The sequence below is a fragment of the Drosophila novamexicana genome, unplaced genomic scaffold, assembly GCF_003285875.2.
Source record: "Drosophila novamexicana strain 15010-1031.04,08,12 unplaced genomic scaffold, DnovRS2.1 tig00000193-arrow-pilon, whole genome shotgun sequence".
Taxonomy (NCBI): Eukaryota; Metazoa; Arthropoda; class Insecta; order Diptera; family Drosophilidae; genus Drosophila; species Drosophila novamexicana.
The window spans coordinates 1,429,550-1,442,374 of NW_020824787.1; the positions used below are offsets into that span (position 1 = coordinate 1,429,550).

The 12,825-nt window shown below is 40.4% G+C and overlaps 1 protein-coding gene across 2 annotated transcripts; it reads right to left on the bottom strand.

The window, feature by feature from the left end:
• Positions 1-1,263: 1,263 nt before the first annotated feature.
• On the bottom strand, positions 1,264-3,879 carry LOC115759075. 2 transcript variants are annotated; one of them, XM_030699905.1, is made up of 2 exons: positions 3,586-3,879; positions 1,264-3,502 (listed from the first exon to the last, which is right to left on the bottom strand). In XM_030699905.1, the coding sequence occupies exons 1-2, from the start codon at positions 3,700-3,702 to the stop codon at positions 1,565-1,567; spliced, it is 2,055 nt and encodes a 684-aa protein (XP_030555765.1). In that variant the 5' UTR covers positions 3,703-3,879; the 3' UTR covers positions 1,264-1,564. The 2 variants fall into 2 exon arrangements, with proteins under 2 accessions (XP_030555765.1, XP_030555764.1); XM_030699904.1 differs by having other exon boundaries at positions 1,265-3,514; positions 3,586-3,878.
• Between the last annotated feature and the right edge of the window lie 8,946 nt (positions 3,880-12,825).

Genomic DNA, 12,825 nt, shown 5'->3' on the forward strand with positions numbered 1-12,825 from the left:
AAATAGTTATTATTATTTTGATTATTTTATTTGAATATGAAAAAGAAACTATTAAAAAGAATCTAATATTTTAAATTGAGCTATCATATAAGCTGTACGACTGTGTTAAGCTCATTTTTATGTCTCTCAATTTAAATAGAGTAAATATTTCAGCAAAGCAAGTGAAAGCTTTTCTCTTTAAAAATTTGTTACGACAAACTAAATTAAACATGTAAACGGAGAATGTAAGGCGCATGTGTGCGTATGTGTGCATAATTTGAATAGAATTGTATGTGGGCTGCTATTTATATAATCTACGCAATGTCGTAACTTCCGCGTAGAAGAAGAATATAATAACAAACGTAAGTCGTGTTATTTTCCGGTCGAAACTTTGCGCTGCGGTTGACATTTCGTGGCATGTTCGCGGTCTAGTCGAAAAACTACATGCAGCACAAATGTAAGCGAACTTTAAGATGTGATTCAACCTGAAGCTTGATGCAGTTATCCAAGGTGGTAATAAAAATTCGAGCACAATTCAAGTTGCAACAAACGAAGAAAGAGCGTGTCATACAATTTGGCGTCGTCTCAATATGTGACAGTGGAGAAAAGAAAACCGAGAAGAAAAAAGTGGAAAAATGAAGGGAAAAAGTAAGGACTGTGTAGATATCGTGTGCATTTGCCGTTGCTTGAAAGCGATTTTGACAGTTTGCTAAATTACGCGACATTAACTTAATAGACTTTCATATATTTGGCAGACATTTGGCAGCTGCAGCATAAAAAGCCACAAGGCTAACAAAAATGCCAAAAGCAATACAAAATAACAACCAGTTACGTGTGTGTAAGTACAATCGACCCACACATAAAATGAACATTCATTATATATACTATATATTCTTATTTATATATATATGCTATACAATATCAATCCTGTCTTCGATTTTTTGTTGCTGCCAGTTGCTCCGTTGGAGCCGTCAACAGGCGCCAAATACACTTGGCCAATATCAATTTTTATTGAGCTCTGCGAGTAGAACACATAAAAAGTTTACTATGATTTTTAAAGCATACTTGCAGGCGTTCAGCGTCTAGGTTATTTAATGCTTGCATGAGCTTATGGAATTGAGCACAAAGCAAATACTCTTACTAGTGCAGTAAAATCTCTTGAATGCTTTAACATTGTAAACACTGATTTTAGTTACTGTAGAAAAATAAAAGATACTAAAATGTAGCACTTTTTTTATTAAAATCAACTGTTTAACAAACTTTGTCTAGTGTGACCATATTATTTTTAGTAAACATACCTAATAAGGCGTTGCCCAAGAGTAAATCTTTTTAATATGTATGTAAACAAAAAATCAATGTAAATCCTGACTTCACCTAATCCCTAGCGTCTCTGACCCACTCCCGACTATACAAAAATTCTATATAACGACCACTGATACTCTTTAATTATTTTAATTACATTGACAGCTGCATATGTGAAAATTCTACTCTATTCTAGCTACTTACAATACTTACATAATATGCCAATAGGTTACCTATTTAACTATATAAAGATATATCTTTATAGAAAAGAAGTTCAATCAGATTACACATTTCCATTTCCGTTAGCATTCCGATTTGCATTCGCATTTGCATTTGCGTTTCTATTCGCATTCGCATTCCAGTTGTTAAACAATTCAGCTACATTTTCCATATTTATCACAAATAGATCATCATCGTTGAATACCATGTCATGATAATCGTATTCCTCGTCGCTGAGGAACCCCTCATTGACCATATAACGATCGTAGTCCGGATCTAGCTCATCATCGGAGCCGAAGCTATCATAATCATCTGAATAGAAATCGAATTCCAATAGATTGGACATTCGCACCAGGCACAGATCCGAAGATGAAGGCGGCGCCAGGCACGCATCGATGATATCCTTGGCGGCCACATCCGCATGCTGCAGACTGAACTCATTTATTTTGCTGCCATAGACATGCATGCGGATGGGCAGCTGGCGCCGGTTCTCCTTATCGCGTATCTGCATGCGCAGCTTGAAGATGATGTCATGGAGCAACTTCTCGGTTAGCCGCGGACACTCCTCCAGATGCAGCTCCTGCAGCTTGGGGCAGGCCATCAGCAGACGCAGCACCGCATTGTTGCCCAAATTGGGCCAATACTTGAGACTGATCTGCTCCAGCTGCTGCAGCCGTAGTGCCTCCAGCTCGCGATCCCCAATGGCATTGTTGTGCGGCAAACTAAGTGTGCGCAATGCGCTCAGCTGCCCAATCTGCGCCAGCATCTCCGCATTGATCGAGTTCTGGCCGCGCGCCTCAAAGTGCAGCAGCTGCTCCGATTTGTGCTCCACCAGCCAGGTGAGCAGCTCCGGCCGCAATGTGGTGCCCTGCTCGTAGCTGTACAGCACCAGCTTCTTGAGACCGGGCAGCTTGGCAATGTGCTCGTACTCATTGGCCGGACCGCTGCTTATCGTTAGCTCCTCGAGTGCCGAGCAGCATTTGCCGCTGACCACCTGTTGAAAGCCCGTGGTTATGGTGTAGACCGCCTTCAGGTTCAGCTCTCTGAGCTGGGGCAGCGCCTTGCACAGCTTGGGCAAGTACTTTGACTGCAGCCCATTGCAGCTGGTCAGGCTAAGGTAGACTATGGACGCTGGCAAATAGTTCATATTTAGTCCGGTCAGCTGATGATTGTCCGACAGATCCAGACGCTTTAGCTGCAGCAGATGCTTCAGTGCCAGCAAGCTGGAATTGCCCAGCGCACAGGCGCGCAGCTGCAGCTCCTCCAGCCGGTCCAGCCTGGCAAAGATCTTATGCATATTTCGCACACTCAGCTTGCTGGCCGTCACGTGCATCGTTCTCAGATTGATGCAGTGCTGTCCAAAGAACTCGCACAGTCGCTGGCAACGACCCGGCGGTATGATGCCCTCGATGTGATGCAAATGCCGGCCGGAGAGCATGAAAAAGTCACGCATATCCCAGACGGTCATCGCATCGAACACATCGAAGCTGATGCAGCGATTCAGCGCCGGCGACACCTGTTGGTAGACGCTCCGGAATCGGCTGCAGGTCCGCGCAAAATGTATGCGATCCGGCAGCGACAACAGACGCATTATGTGCTCCAAACAATGATCGTTTAGATTCAAAATATCCGCTGATGGCATCGACGGTGACGACGACGGCGACGACGACGACGACGACGACAACTCATCGCCAGCAGCTGGGCTGGACTGCTCAGCGGTTGGGCGGGCCAGGCCGTAGGCGTCGGGCTGATGCCAGCTATCGTTGGCCTGGACGGACAGACGACGCCCATTGATGGTGTGCAGATTTTTTCGCAGCGCCTTGGCCGCATCTCGCGGGTTGGCAAAGTAAACATAGCCAGTTTTTGTCCTCCGGCTACCACCATCACCACAGCCGCCGCCGCCATCGCGAGGCATCAGCTTCCGGTTGGCCGCCAAGGACTGTCTGGCAAACAGTTGCAGCCGCAGCACACGGCCAAAGCCCTCGAAATATGTTTGCACCTCCTGCTGCAACAGCTGAAAGGAGAACAGCTCAAATAACGACAAGCCACACACACATACACACACAAAAGTTCCCCTTTACTTGCCTCGGCTGGCACATTGTAAAGAAACAGTTTCTTCACCAGGATGTGGTCCTCCGTGTAGGCGACGCTCTTCTTGAAGTAATAATTCTGCTGCGAGGGATTGTTGATGAAATTTGCCATTTTTGCGGGACACGTGCCCCGTTCTACACACACACACACGCCTTTTCTTGCCCGAATCGATGTTTAAATAATGCTCGGCATGCTCTCTAGACGTATCTATTAATTTTTAACAATCCGAAATCTATTGTCTGTCACACTTGTTTTCCTAACAGCATGTCCTTTCGATTGATTTAACTCCGTCTTAAGAATTAAATTAATTAATTTTTATTTTGGTTTAAACCCAGGTGTCTGCAAATTTTCTTGTCAAATGCATACATGTCAAAATATAATGTAGGACCGTATTCGTCATATAAGTGTTGTAAAGTATATCATTTTCGTGCTGCAGCATGCTGCAACAAGTGTTGCAAGTCGAATCCAATATACATATTAACCCTTGCCAATTGGAATTTGGAGACTCAAACAATGTCCTATCATAAAACTAAAATTTAATTTATATTTAAAATGCTATTAAACAAATATATAATATTTAATTATAAAAAACATTTTTAGTCATTTTTATACTACCTGTATTTGTGATGTTTCCGTTCATATAAAATTAACATTAACGAGAAAGAAGGGCTATCTTCGGCACACCGAATATCTAATACCCTTGCAGACCCAACCTTTTCAAAATGCGTATAGTGCTTTGTCCGTATCTAAGAAGCACAGGGAAAATAGTAAATGCGGAGTTTGGGAAAGATATCTTGATAAACAAAAAAGGTTTTTAATCAAAAACCTAGTTTTCGACCGATCGTTCCTATGGCAGATATATGATATAGTAGTCCGATGTAAATAAGATTTTGCAAAAATGAAGGGAACATTGTGAAATCATTAAATCATAAAATATCTTGAATGATTTTCATACAACAATTTAATTTTCGACCGATTGTTCCTATGGCAGCTATATGATATAGTGGTCCGATCTTAATATTTTTTTTAACATAATTATTTATTTATTTTATTTAAAATCTGCCCCTTATTGGGCAGCAATTAAATGATTTCTCTGGACGTTAGCAGTTATGTATTGCGTGTATCTATGTGCATGTTTAGTGTGTTTAGCGTAGGGCAGCAGTGGAATGTGGACAACGGCGGAATTACGTCGTTAGAAAACAACTCCCGGGTAAAAAAGTCTGATTTTCGTTTTTAGGTCGGCGGAGCTATGTCGCTTCAAAATTACATAATCTCGCCATGATCAACGGCGGGGTTCCTCCGCTTGGAGGTATGTCGTTTCAAAACGACATAATCTCGCCATGATCAACGGCGGGGTTCCTCCGCTTGGAGATATGTCGTTTCAAAACGACATAATCTCGCCATGATCAACGGCGGGGTTCCTCCGCGCGGAGTTATGTCGTTTTGAAACGACATAATCTCGCCATGATCAACGTCAAGCGTTATATCGTTTTCAAACGTCATATCCCCGCGTGGAATTCTGTCGTTTTCAAACATCATATCTTTGCCGCCGAAAATCAAACTTTTTTACCCGAGAGTTGTTTTCTAACGACACAATCTCGCGTAGATCAACGGCGAAGCTATGTCGACTCTTTCGAATTACTCACCTTAACTGCCCAAAAAATTCCCGTACAAAAAAACATCAGAATTTATTTATTTTTCAATATATTTATTTTGTTTCATAACATCGCATTTTCGTTGCTTAATTATTATTTATATAGTTACTTAAACAAATATATGTTTTATAGCATTTGAATATTTAGATTTTATTTTATGTATCTATACTTAGCGGGTATTATCCGGCGTTGCCCAAGTAAGCTTTGTCTGGCCTTTTCCAGCTTTTTCTTTCTGTCCTCCCTTTTGCCAAGATGTAACGGTTTTTACCTGAAATAAGTTAAATTTAACATATTAAAAAAAGTCGTCGTTCAATAAGTAGACAAAACGTGATGTAATCGGACATTACTTGTCCGATGTACTCAAAAAAATCATCAAAAAGGTGTACTTTACAAACGAATCGGTTTTTGGTCAACAACTTTTGTGAACCGACCGATTTGCAATTTGTTTGAATGCCAGTAGGGATCTGATCGACCGATCCTATGGATTCCTATGGTAGCTATATGATATAGTGGTCCGATCTTAATAGGATTTTGCATATATATGCGTATAGTAAAACTAATAATTGCCGAGTTTGGTCAAGATATCTTGAAAAACAAAATGTTTTTTTCATTAAGCAACTTAATTTTCGACCGATCGTTCCTATGGCAGCTATATGATATGTGCTGCGTGCCACGGAAAGAGAACGTTTCATGAAGATAGCTTTAAAACTGAGGGACTAGTTCGTATGGAAACAGACAGACGGACATGGCTATAACGACTCGGCTGTTGATGCAGATCAAGAATATATATACTTTATGGGGTCGGAGACGTCTCCTTCTATGCGTTACACATTTCACGACAAAATTATAAAACTCTCTGCAAGGGTATAAACAAAATTTTGTAAAATCTTTCTCAAATACTTTTGTCTCAAGACTTAAGTTATCAACATTTTTCGAGTGGTATTTTTTTTGCTAATTCAATATATATATTATTATAATATATATATTACTTGTTATGTCACATACATTAATTGGTATATAATGTGCCTGCTTCAAAGTTTTACTCCCACTGCCAATAAACACAATTGTCGCAGGTCTTGTCAAACTTTGTTCCAGTACTATCTGCAAGCAGGAAAGCGTATTAAAAATCTGTCACAAGTGCAGGCAAGCAGTAGATATAGTTGCAGTGGCATGCGTGTGTAGGAGTGAAAGAGAGGAGCGATAGTGAACGAGTGAAAAAATTGCATGTGCAGCAGAAATTAGTAGGGACGCGTCGCTTGTTCCGCTGCAATGCCTGCACCGATGCTTTTGCTGCGTTAAGCAATAAGGCAGGACACCCAGGCACACGCCAGACACACACAAGCGCACACACTTACGCACTTGAAGCTAGATTCACAAATGCCCAGCTGTACCTTCCAGTCAGCGCAAGCTCATCCTGCTACTTTATGGGTGCTTAACAGGGCCTGAAATGGACTTGTAAATAGAACTACATGATTTTTGTCAGGACAATTTGGTGTAGACTGAATGTTACAAAAGGTGTAAGATTTTAAAACATTTAAATTAATCTTACGTTACGTTCTCAGCGACAGGTAGGGCAAGAAATCAGCGAAGTTGGATAAAGGCAGCAAAAGAGGACATTTCTGGCATTAGGTCAAATAAATGTGCAGGAAAAAACATATAAAATGAAATACCAATTTTGAATATCAAAGCGAAATAGGCATATCCGATGTGACTGATAACATATTCATATTATTCATGCACCAAAGTCCGACTGGGCATATACGTATATCACTCAGTGTTATGGTTATCAGCACAGTTGCTGCATTGTTGCATTGTTGTTGCTGCTTCCGTTCTCCTGGCACCGTTTCCTAGACACTTGAAACTGCTAACAACGCACGATGGCGTTAACATTGCGTATTGTTGTAGTTGTTGTTGTTGCTGTTATTGTTGGTGTTGTTGTTGCTGTTGCTGTAGTCTTGTCAGTGCTGTAGTTGTTGCTGCTGCTGCTGCTGCTGTTGTTAGTTGCCATCCATAAATTCTTGCATTAATGGCAATGCGGTGCCTGTTAGAGGAGGCGTGGCTGCATTTGATGCTTCCTCTTTCATGTAAATGTCACCAAGGCAAACTTGCAATGATTGCACCACCTCCCTCCCCCTCTGTTCACAAGTGCCGTCCCTTCGGTGCGCTCCTAGCACAAAATCTCTTCTATCAGCTTTGCAGCGCGTTTTGATTGCGGTTGCAATTGCAAAAAGAATTTTGTAAACATATTTTTTACAAAATATATTTTACTTCAACGCATTTGACTGGTGCATTTTTCAACAGTTCTCTGCTATTTTATTTTCTTTTTATTTATATTTTGAATTTTTTTAATGCGCCGCACAAAATCCAATTTAAGCGTCAGGCACGAGGATGAGTTTATTTTAAGTAGTTTTGCAGCGAATTCCCTCAAGCATTTTGTGCGTACATGCTGATAACTGAAGCGAACGGAAAGGGGATTGGATGGGGTAGGGGCGAGGGTAAAGGATGGGCGCACAATTGGAAATGCCAGGCGGCATTAAAATTCAATACACAGTCAAACATAAATTCGATAAGTTTGAATTCGGGCAACAGACCGAGAGAGCAACATGTTTTATTTGCCCGGGCGACGTGCGTACAAAAAATACATGTTGTGTGTGCCTGTGTGTGTGTAGTGGGAAGCATAAATTCAATAGCGCAAACATGCGACTGCCGTTGTCAGGCCCCTTGGCCAACAGCAAGACCCGCTCTCCCTCACTCACTCTCTCTCTTTCTCTAGATCTCTCTCTCTCTCTTTCTATTCGACTCTATATACAGGCAAATAATAAAATAAAACTTTATTGACACAAACATAAAACTCCCAAATGGACGTGTCCCTATCTCACTTATGCTCTCTCTTTTCCATCACGCTTTCCCTGTCTGTTTCGCACACTGTTCTACATTTTGTAGATAGGCAAATTTATGCATGTGTAAATATTGTTGGTATTTGATAAAACATATTGACAAACATTTGAATTGAACTTTAAACAAATTTCTGTTACACATCGCTACGTTTTATTCCCATTGTGCGCAGATTTATAACAAAAATAAAAAATAACAAGTAAGAGGCTCTAGTCGAGAGCTCCCGACAAGGGGATACCCTGAACCCTCTTCTTCCAACATCAAATGCATATATTCTATTTTAGAAGCTATATGTCAAGTTTGGTGACTCTAGCTCTTATTATATACAAAAATTGCCCAAAAAACATGATATCGATATCGATTTTTATCGATTGCTTGGAAACGGAGTAAGTTATCGATAATCGGAAGCAAACACAAGGAGGACCTACATCTAAAATTTCAAATCTCTAGCTCTTATAGGTTCTGACATCCTTGCGTTCGGTTATGTCGTTTTGGAACGTCATATCTCCGCGCGGAGTTATGTCGTTTTGGAACGTCATACCTCCGCGCGGAGTTATGTCGTTTTGGAACGTCATATCTTAGCGCTGAGTTATGTCGTTTTGGAACATCATATCTCCGCGCGAAGCTTTGTCGTTTCAAAACGACATAACTCCGCGCGGAGGAACCCTGCCGTTGATCATGGCGAGATTATGTCGTTTTGAAACGACATATCTCCAAGCGGAGGAACCCCGCCGTTGATCATGGCGAGATTATGTCGTTTTGAAACGACATATCTCCGCGCGGAGGAACCCCGCCGTTGATCATGGCGAGATTCTGTCGTTTTGAAACGACATATCTCCAAGCGGAGGAACCCCGCCGTTGATCATGGCGAGATTATGTCCTTTTGAAACGACATACCTCCAAGCGAAGGAACCCCGCCGTTGATCATGGCGAGATTATGTCGTTTTGAAACGACATATCTCCGCGCGGAGGAACCCCGCCGTTGATCATAGCGAGATTATGCCGCGCGGAGTTATGTCGTTTTGGAACGTCATATCTCCGCGCGGAGTTATGTCAAATTTTGATGCAGAATTCATAATGATTCCAAACCATGAACAAAAAGCAAAATCTTTCGAAAATCGGATGAGATTTGACCAAGTTAGGGGGTGGGAAGTTTTCACCTATGTCTATATAGGATATTTGAGGGTACCATTTTGACATGAATTTTGACCAAAAATAATGTATCCAGATTTGGATGCAGAATTGATAATGAGGCCAAACCATGAACAAAAAGCTAAATATTATGAAAATCGTATGAGATTTGACCAAGTTATGAGGGTGGGAAGTTTTGTCCTATGTCTATATAGGATATTTGAGGGTACCATTTTGACATGAATTTTGACCAAAAATAATGTTTCCAGATTTGGATGCAGAATTCATAATGAGGCCAAACCATGAGCAAAAAGCAAAACCTTATGAAAATCGGATGAGATTTGACCAAGTTATGGGGGTGGGAAATTGTGACCTATGTCCATATAGGATATTTGAGGGTACCATTTTGAAATGAATTTTGGCCAAAAATAATCGTTTTGGAACGTCACATCTCTGCGCGGAGTTATGTCGTTTTGGAACGTCATATCTCCGCGCGGAGCTATTACCCGAGATCTATTACCCGAGAGCTATTACCAGGGATAGGTTCGAATATCAAAACTTTTTTGAATATATTTTTGAAAATCTCGGGTAAATATAATCTGATTTTAAAATATTATACCTCTTTGAATTCGTACGTATCCCTACTATCATACGGCATTCAAACAAATTAAAAATTGATAGTTTGAAATGAGTTGTTGACCAAAAAACGTTTCGTTTGTAAAATCAATCTTTTTTGTTGATTTTTTTAGACTATCCCGGCCAAATAATCTCAGAATTTTGAAATTATATACTATTTTTGACTCGTAAGGATCAGTACTATCGATTGGCATCAGAAAAATAAAAATCTAAATTTTGACCCAAATCGACCAAAAAGCAAGGGGTTACATCACGTTTTTTTTCCAAAATCGGGGTAGGTTCGAATATCTCAACTTGTTTGACGATTTTTTTGAAAATCTCGGGTAAATATAATCTCATTTTAAAATGTTATACCATTTTGAATGCGTACGGATCCCTACTTCATTAAAAAAAGTTGTTGGCCAAAAAACGTTTCGCTTGCAAAGTCCTCCTTTTTTGGAGTATCTCAAGTGAGATTCATTGAATTATGCTAAACGAAGTACTGTCCCAATCGAGCTCTCTCCACTGGATTTATTCAAGCCATATATTTAGGTAGCTTTATCTAAATCAATATACTTACTTTGCATACCCAAGCCATTTGCATGACATAATATTAAACAAGTAAGAGGTTCTAGTCGGGAGCTCCCTTCTCTTCTTCCAACATCAAATGCATATATATATTCTATTTTAGAAGCTATATGTCAAGTTTGGTGACTCTAGTTCTTATTATTTACCAAAATTGTCCAAAAAACAGGATATCGATATCGATTTTTATCGATTGCTTGGAAACGGAGTAAGCTATCGATTATCGCAAGCAAACTCGATCTGCGCGGGAACTAGGAGCATCTACATCTAAAATTTCAAGTCTCTAGCTCTTATAGATTCTGAGATCGTGCGTATATACATACGGACGGACGGACGGACGGACGGACAGACAGACGGACATGGCTAGATCGACTCGGCTATTGATGCTGATCAAGAATATATATACTTTATGGGGTCGGAGATGCTTCCTTCTGCCTGTTACATACATTTGGACAAATACAATATACACTTATACCCATATTTTTGGGGGTCCACAGTGGCAGCTGACGGTTCTCGCACGTGCATAGAATTTTGGAAGAGTATATTTGTATACCTGATACACCGAGTATTAGCTAAAGGTGTAAATAAGTATTGCAAGAAAAGTGTTAAAATAAAACTAGAATCGGTAATACCAGAAGTCGGAGTGAGTCATTCCTTGAAGAGGACCCTAGTTCGAATCCATCAGACCTTAGAAGCCTTAGTATGCGCTCAACTTCTACGTATACTCATATTTATAGTTAATCTTACTGGGTGTCTAAAATAGCAAATAAATAGTATTTATTAAGTGTACTGCTCATAAAATTTACTTTAAGCATCGAAACAGTCTGTGATTAAATGGATGATAGTTGAGAAAATCTTACGTGATATTTGCATATCAAGTCCTGCTTAATTGGAGTCCATTGCAAGGCATAGTTTAACTCAGATTAAGCTGAATTTTCAAATTCAAATTACACTTTTGCTAAAGACTAAATAAAACTCGCTGTACTTTGTTTTATTTTCACTGTTAAGCTCTTCATATCTGCACTAATAAAAGAACATGCACAACTTTTTATGCGGCAACTTTTAATACTTAAGCTCTTTCTCTGTATACCCTGTTAAAATAAAAAATAGTACTTAAAGGGGTGTAACAAGCTTGTGCGTGTGTATATAACAAGCGAGGCATGATAGCTTGTAAGTTGCTTTATGTAGATCCAGAAATTGACTTTGCTGTGAACATCAAGATTTAGAGTGTAGACAAATATATGGGGAAGTTGGATTTTCAGTTTAGAGAACCCGATTTTAGTTAGAATCAAAAATTCAAGAAACCAAAATCAGTTTTATGTGCGTTCCAGCCGTGTTAACGGTGCACAGGGTATCTGCTAGCCGCGCATCAGGCACTTAACTTTTTAAATGCTTTTTTTTGCAGTTGCTGCTGCTGCTCGGCTCATTTAACGAAACAATTAAAACGGCTTATGCACTAAACTGGCAAAAAAACAGTTAAGCGACAGTTATGTTTGTGTGTGTGTGTGTGTAACAGAATGTGTATGTGTGTGTGACAGCTTAAAATGCCAGGCAGAGCTGTGAGAAAAATGACGCAACATTTGCATTTGCCGCCTAATAGAACTTTAATTGTTTTGGCCCAAAAGGTTTTGCTTTCGGATTTTGCAGTTTTAGCCAACAGCGCATTAAAATGCAGGCTGCGAATCGATTATTTTACGAACCGGTTTCTCAACCGGCTAAATATTTGTAACTTTATGATAAATTGAAAATTATAAGAAATTTAAGGAGCCAAACCTGGCTAAATACATGTGAAAAGCAGTCTAAGTAAGCGAGCCTGAAGGCAAGGCTTGAACCGTAAGCCGGGCTAACAGATATGAAAAAAAATGCCGTTAATAACGTAACAAAAACTTGATAATATGCGTGAGAAGAGCCAGCCAGACAGCTATTGACAGACAGGTTAAGTTGATGATGCGCACTCGCTGGAAGCACATGCAAGTTTATTTGCCAAAACAACGGCAGTGGCTGGGCCGGAGCATGGCAGGGTCGCACTGTAACTGCAAGTTTTCCAGACTTATGGCCAAAAGTTGCAAGAGTTGCGCAGACTTTGTTATTGGCCCGATAAGGCGCACAGGCACGAAGCCGACGGACTGGCAGACGGAAGTGCAGGCTGCTAAGCTGAAACGTGCGAGATTCTTAGGCAAATTTCCACAGTTTTTGACATGTGCGACATTAGATTGAACAGCAGGATCATAAGCATGTGTGTGTGTGTGTTTGTGTGTGCGACTTTCATTATGCTTAGCTGAAGCCGCAACTAATAAAAGCTTTATGGCAGCCCACATACACACATATACACACACACACACACACAAAACGG

What these genes read in the sequence shown, in the direction of transcription:
- LOC115759075 (XM_030699904.1), bottom strand. Translation starts at nt 3,702, where the DNA reads ATGGCAAATTTCATCAACAATCCCTCGCAGCAGAATTATTACTTCAAG. An exon ending in TTTACAATGTGCCAGCCGAG is followed by an intron (nt 3,515 to 3,585) that starts GCAAGTAAAGGG and finishes TTCTCCTTTCAG; the next exon opens with CTGTTGCAGCAGGAGGTGCA.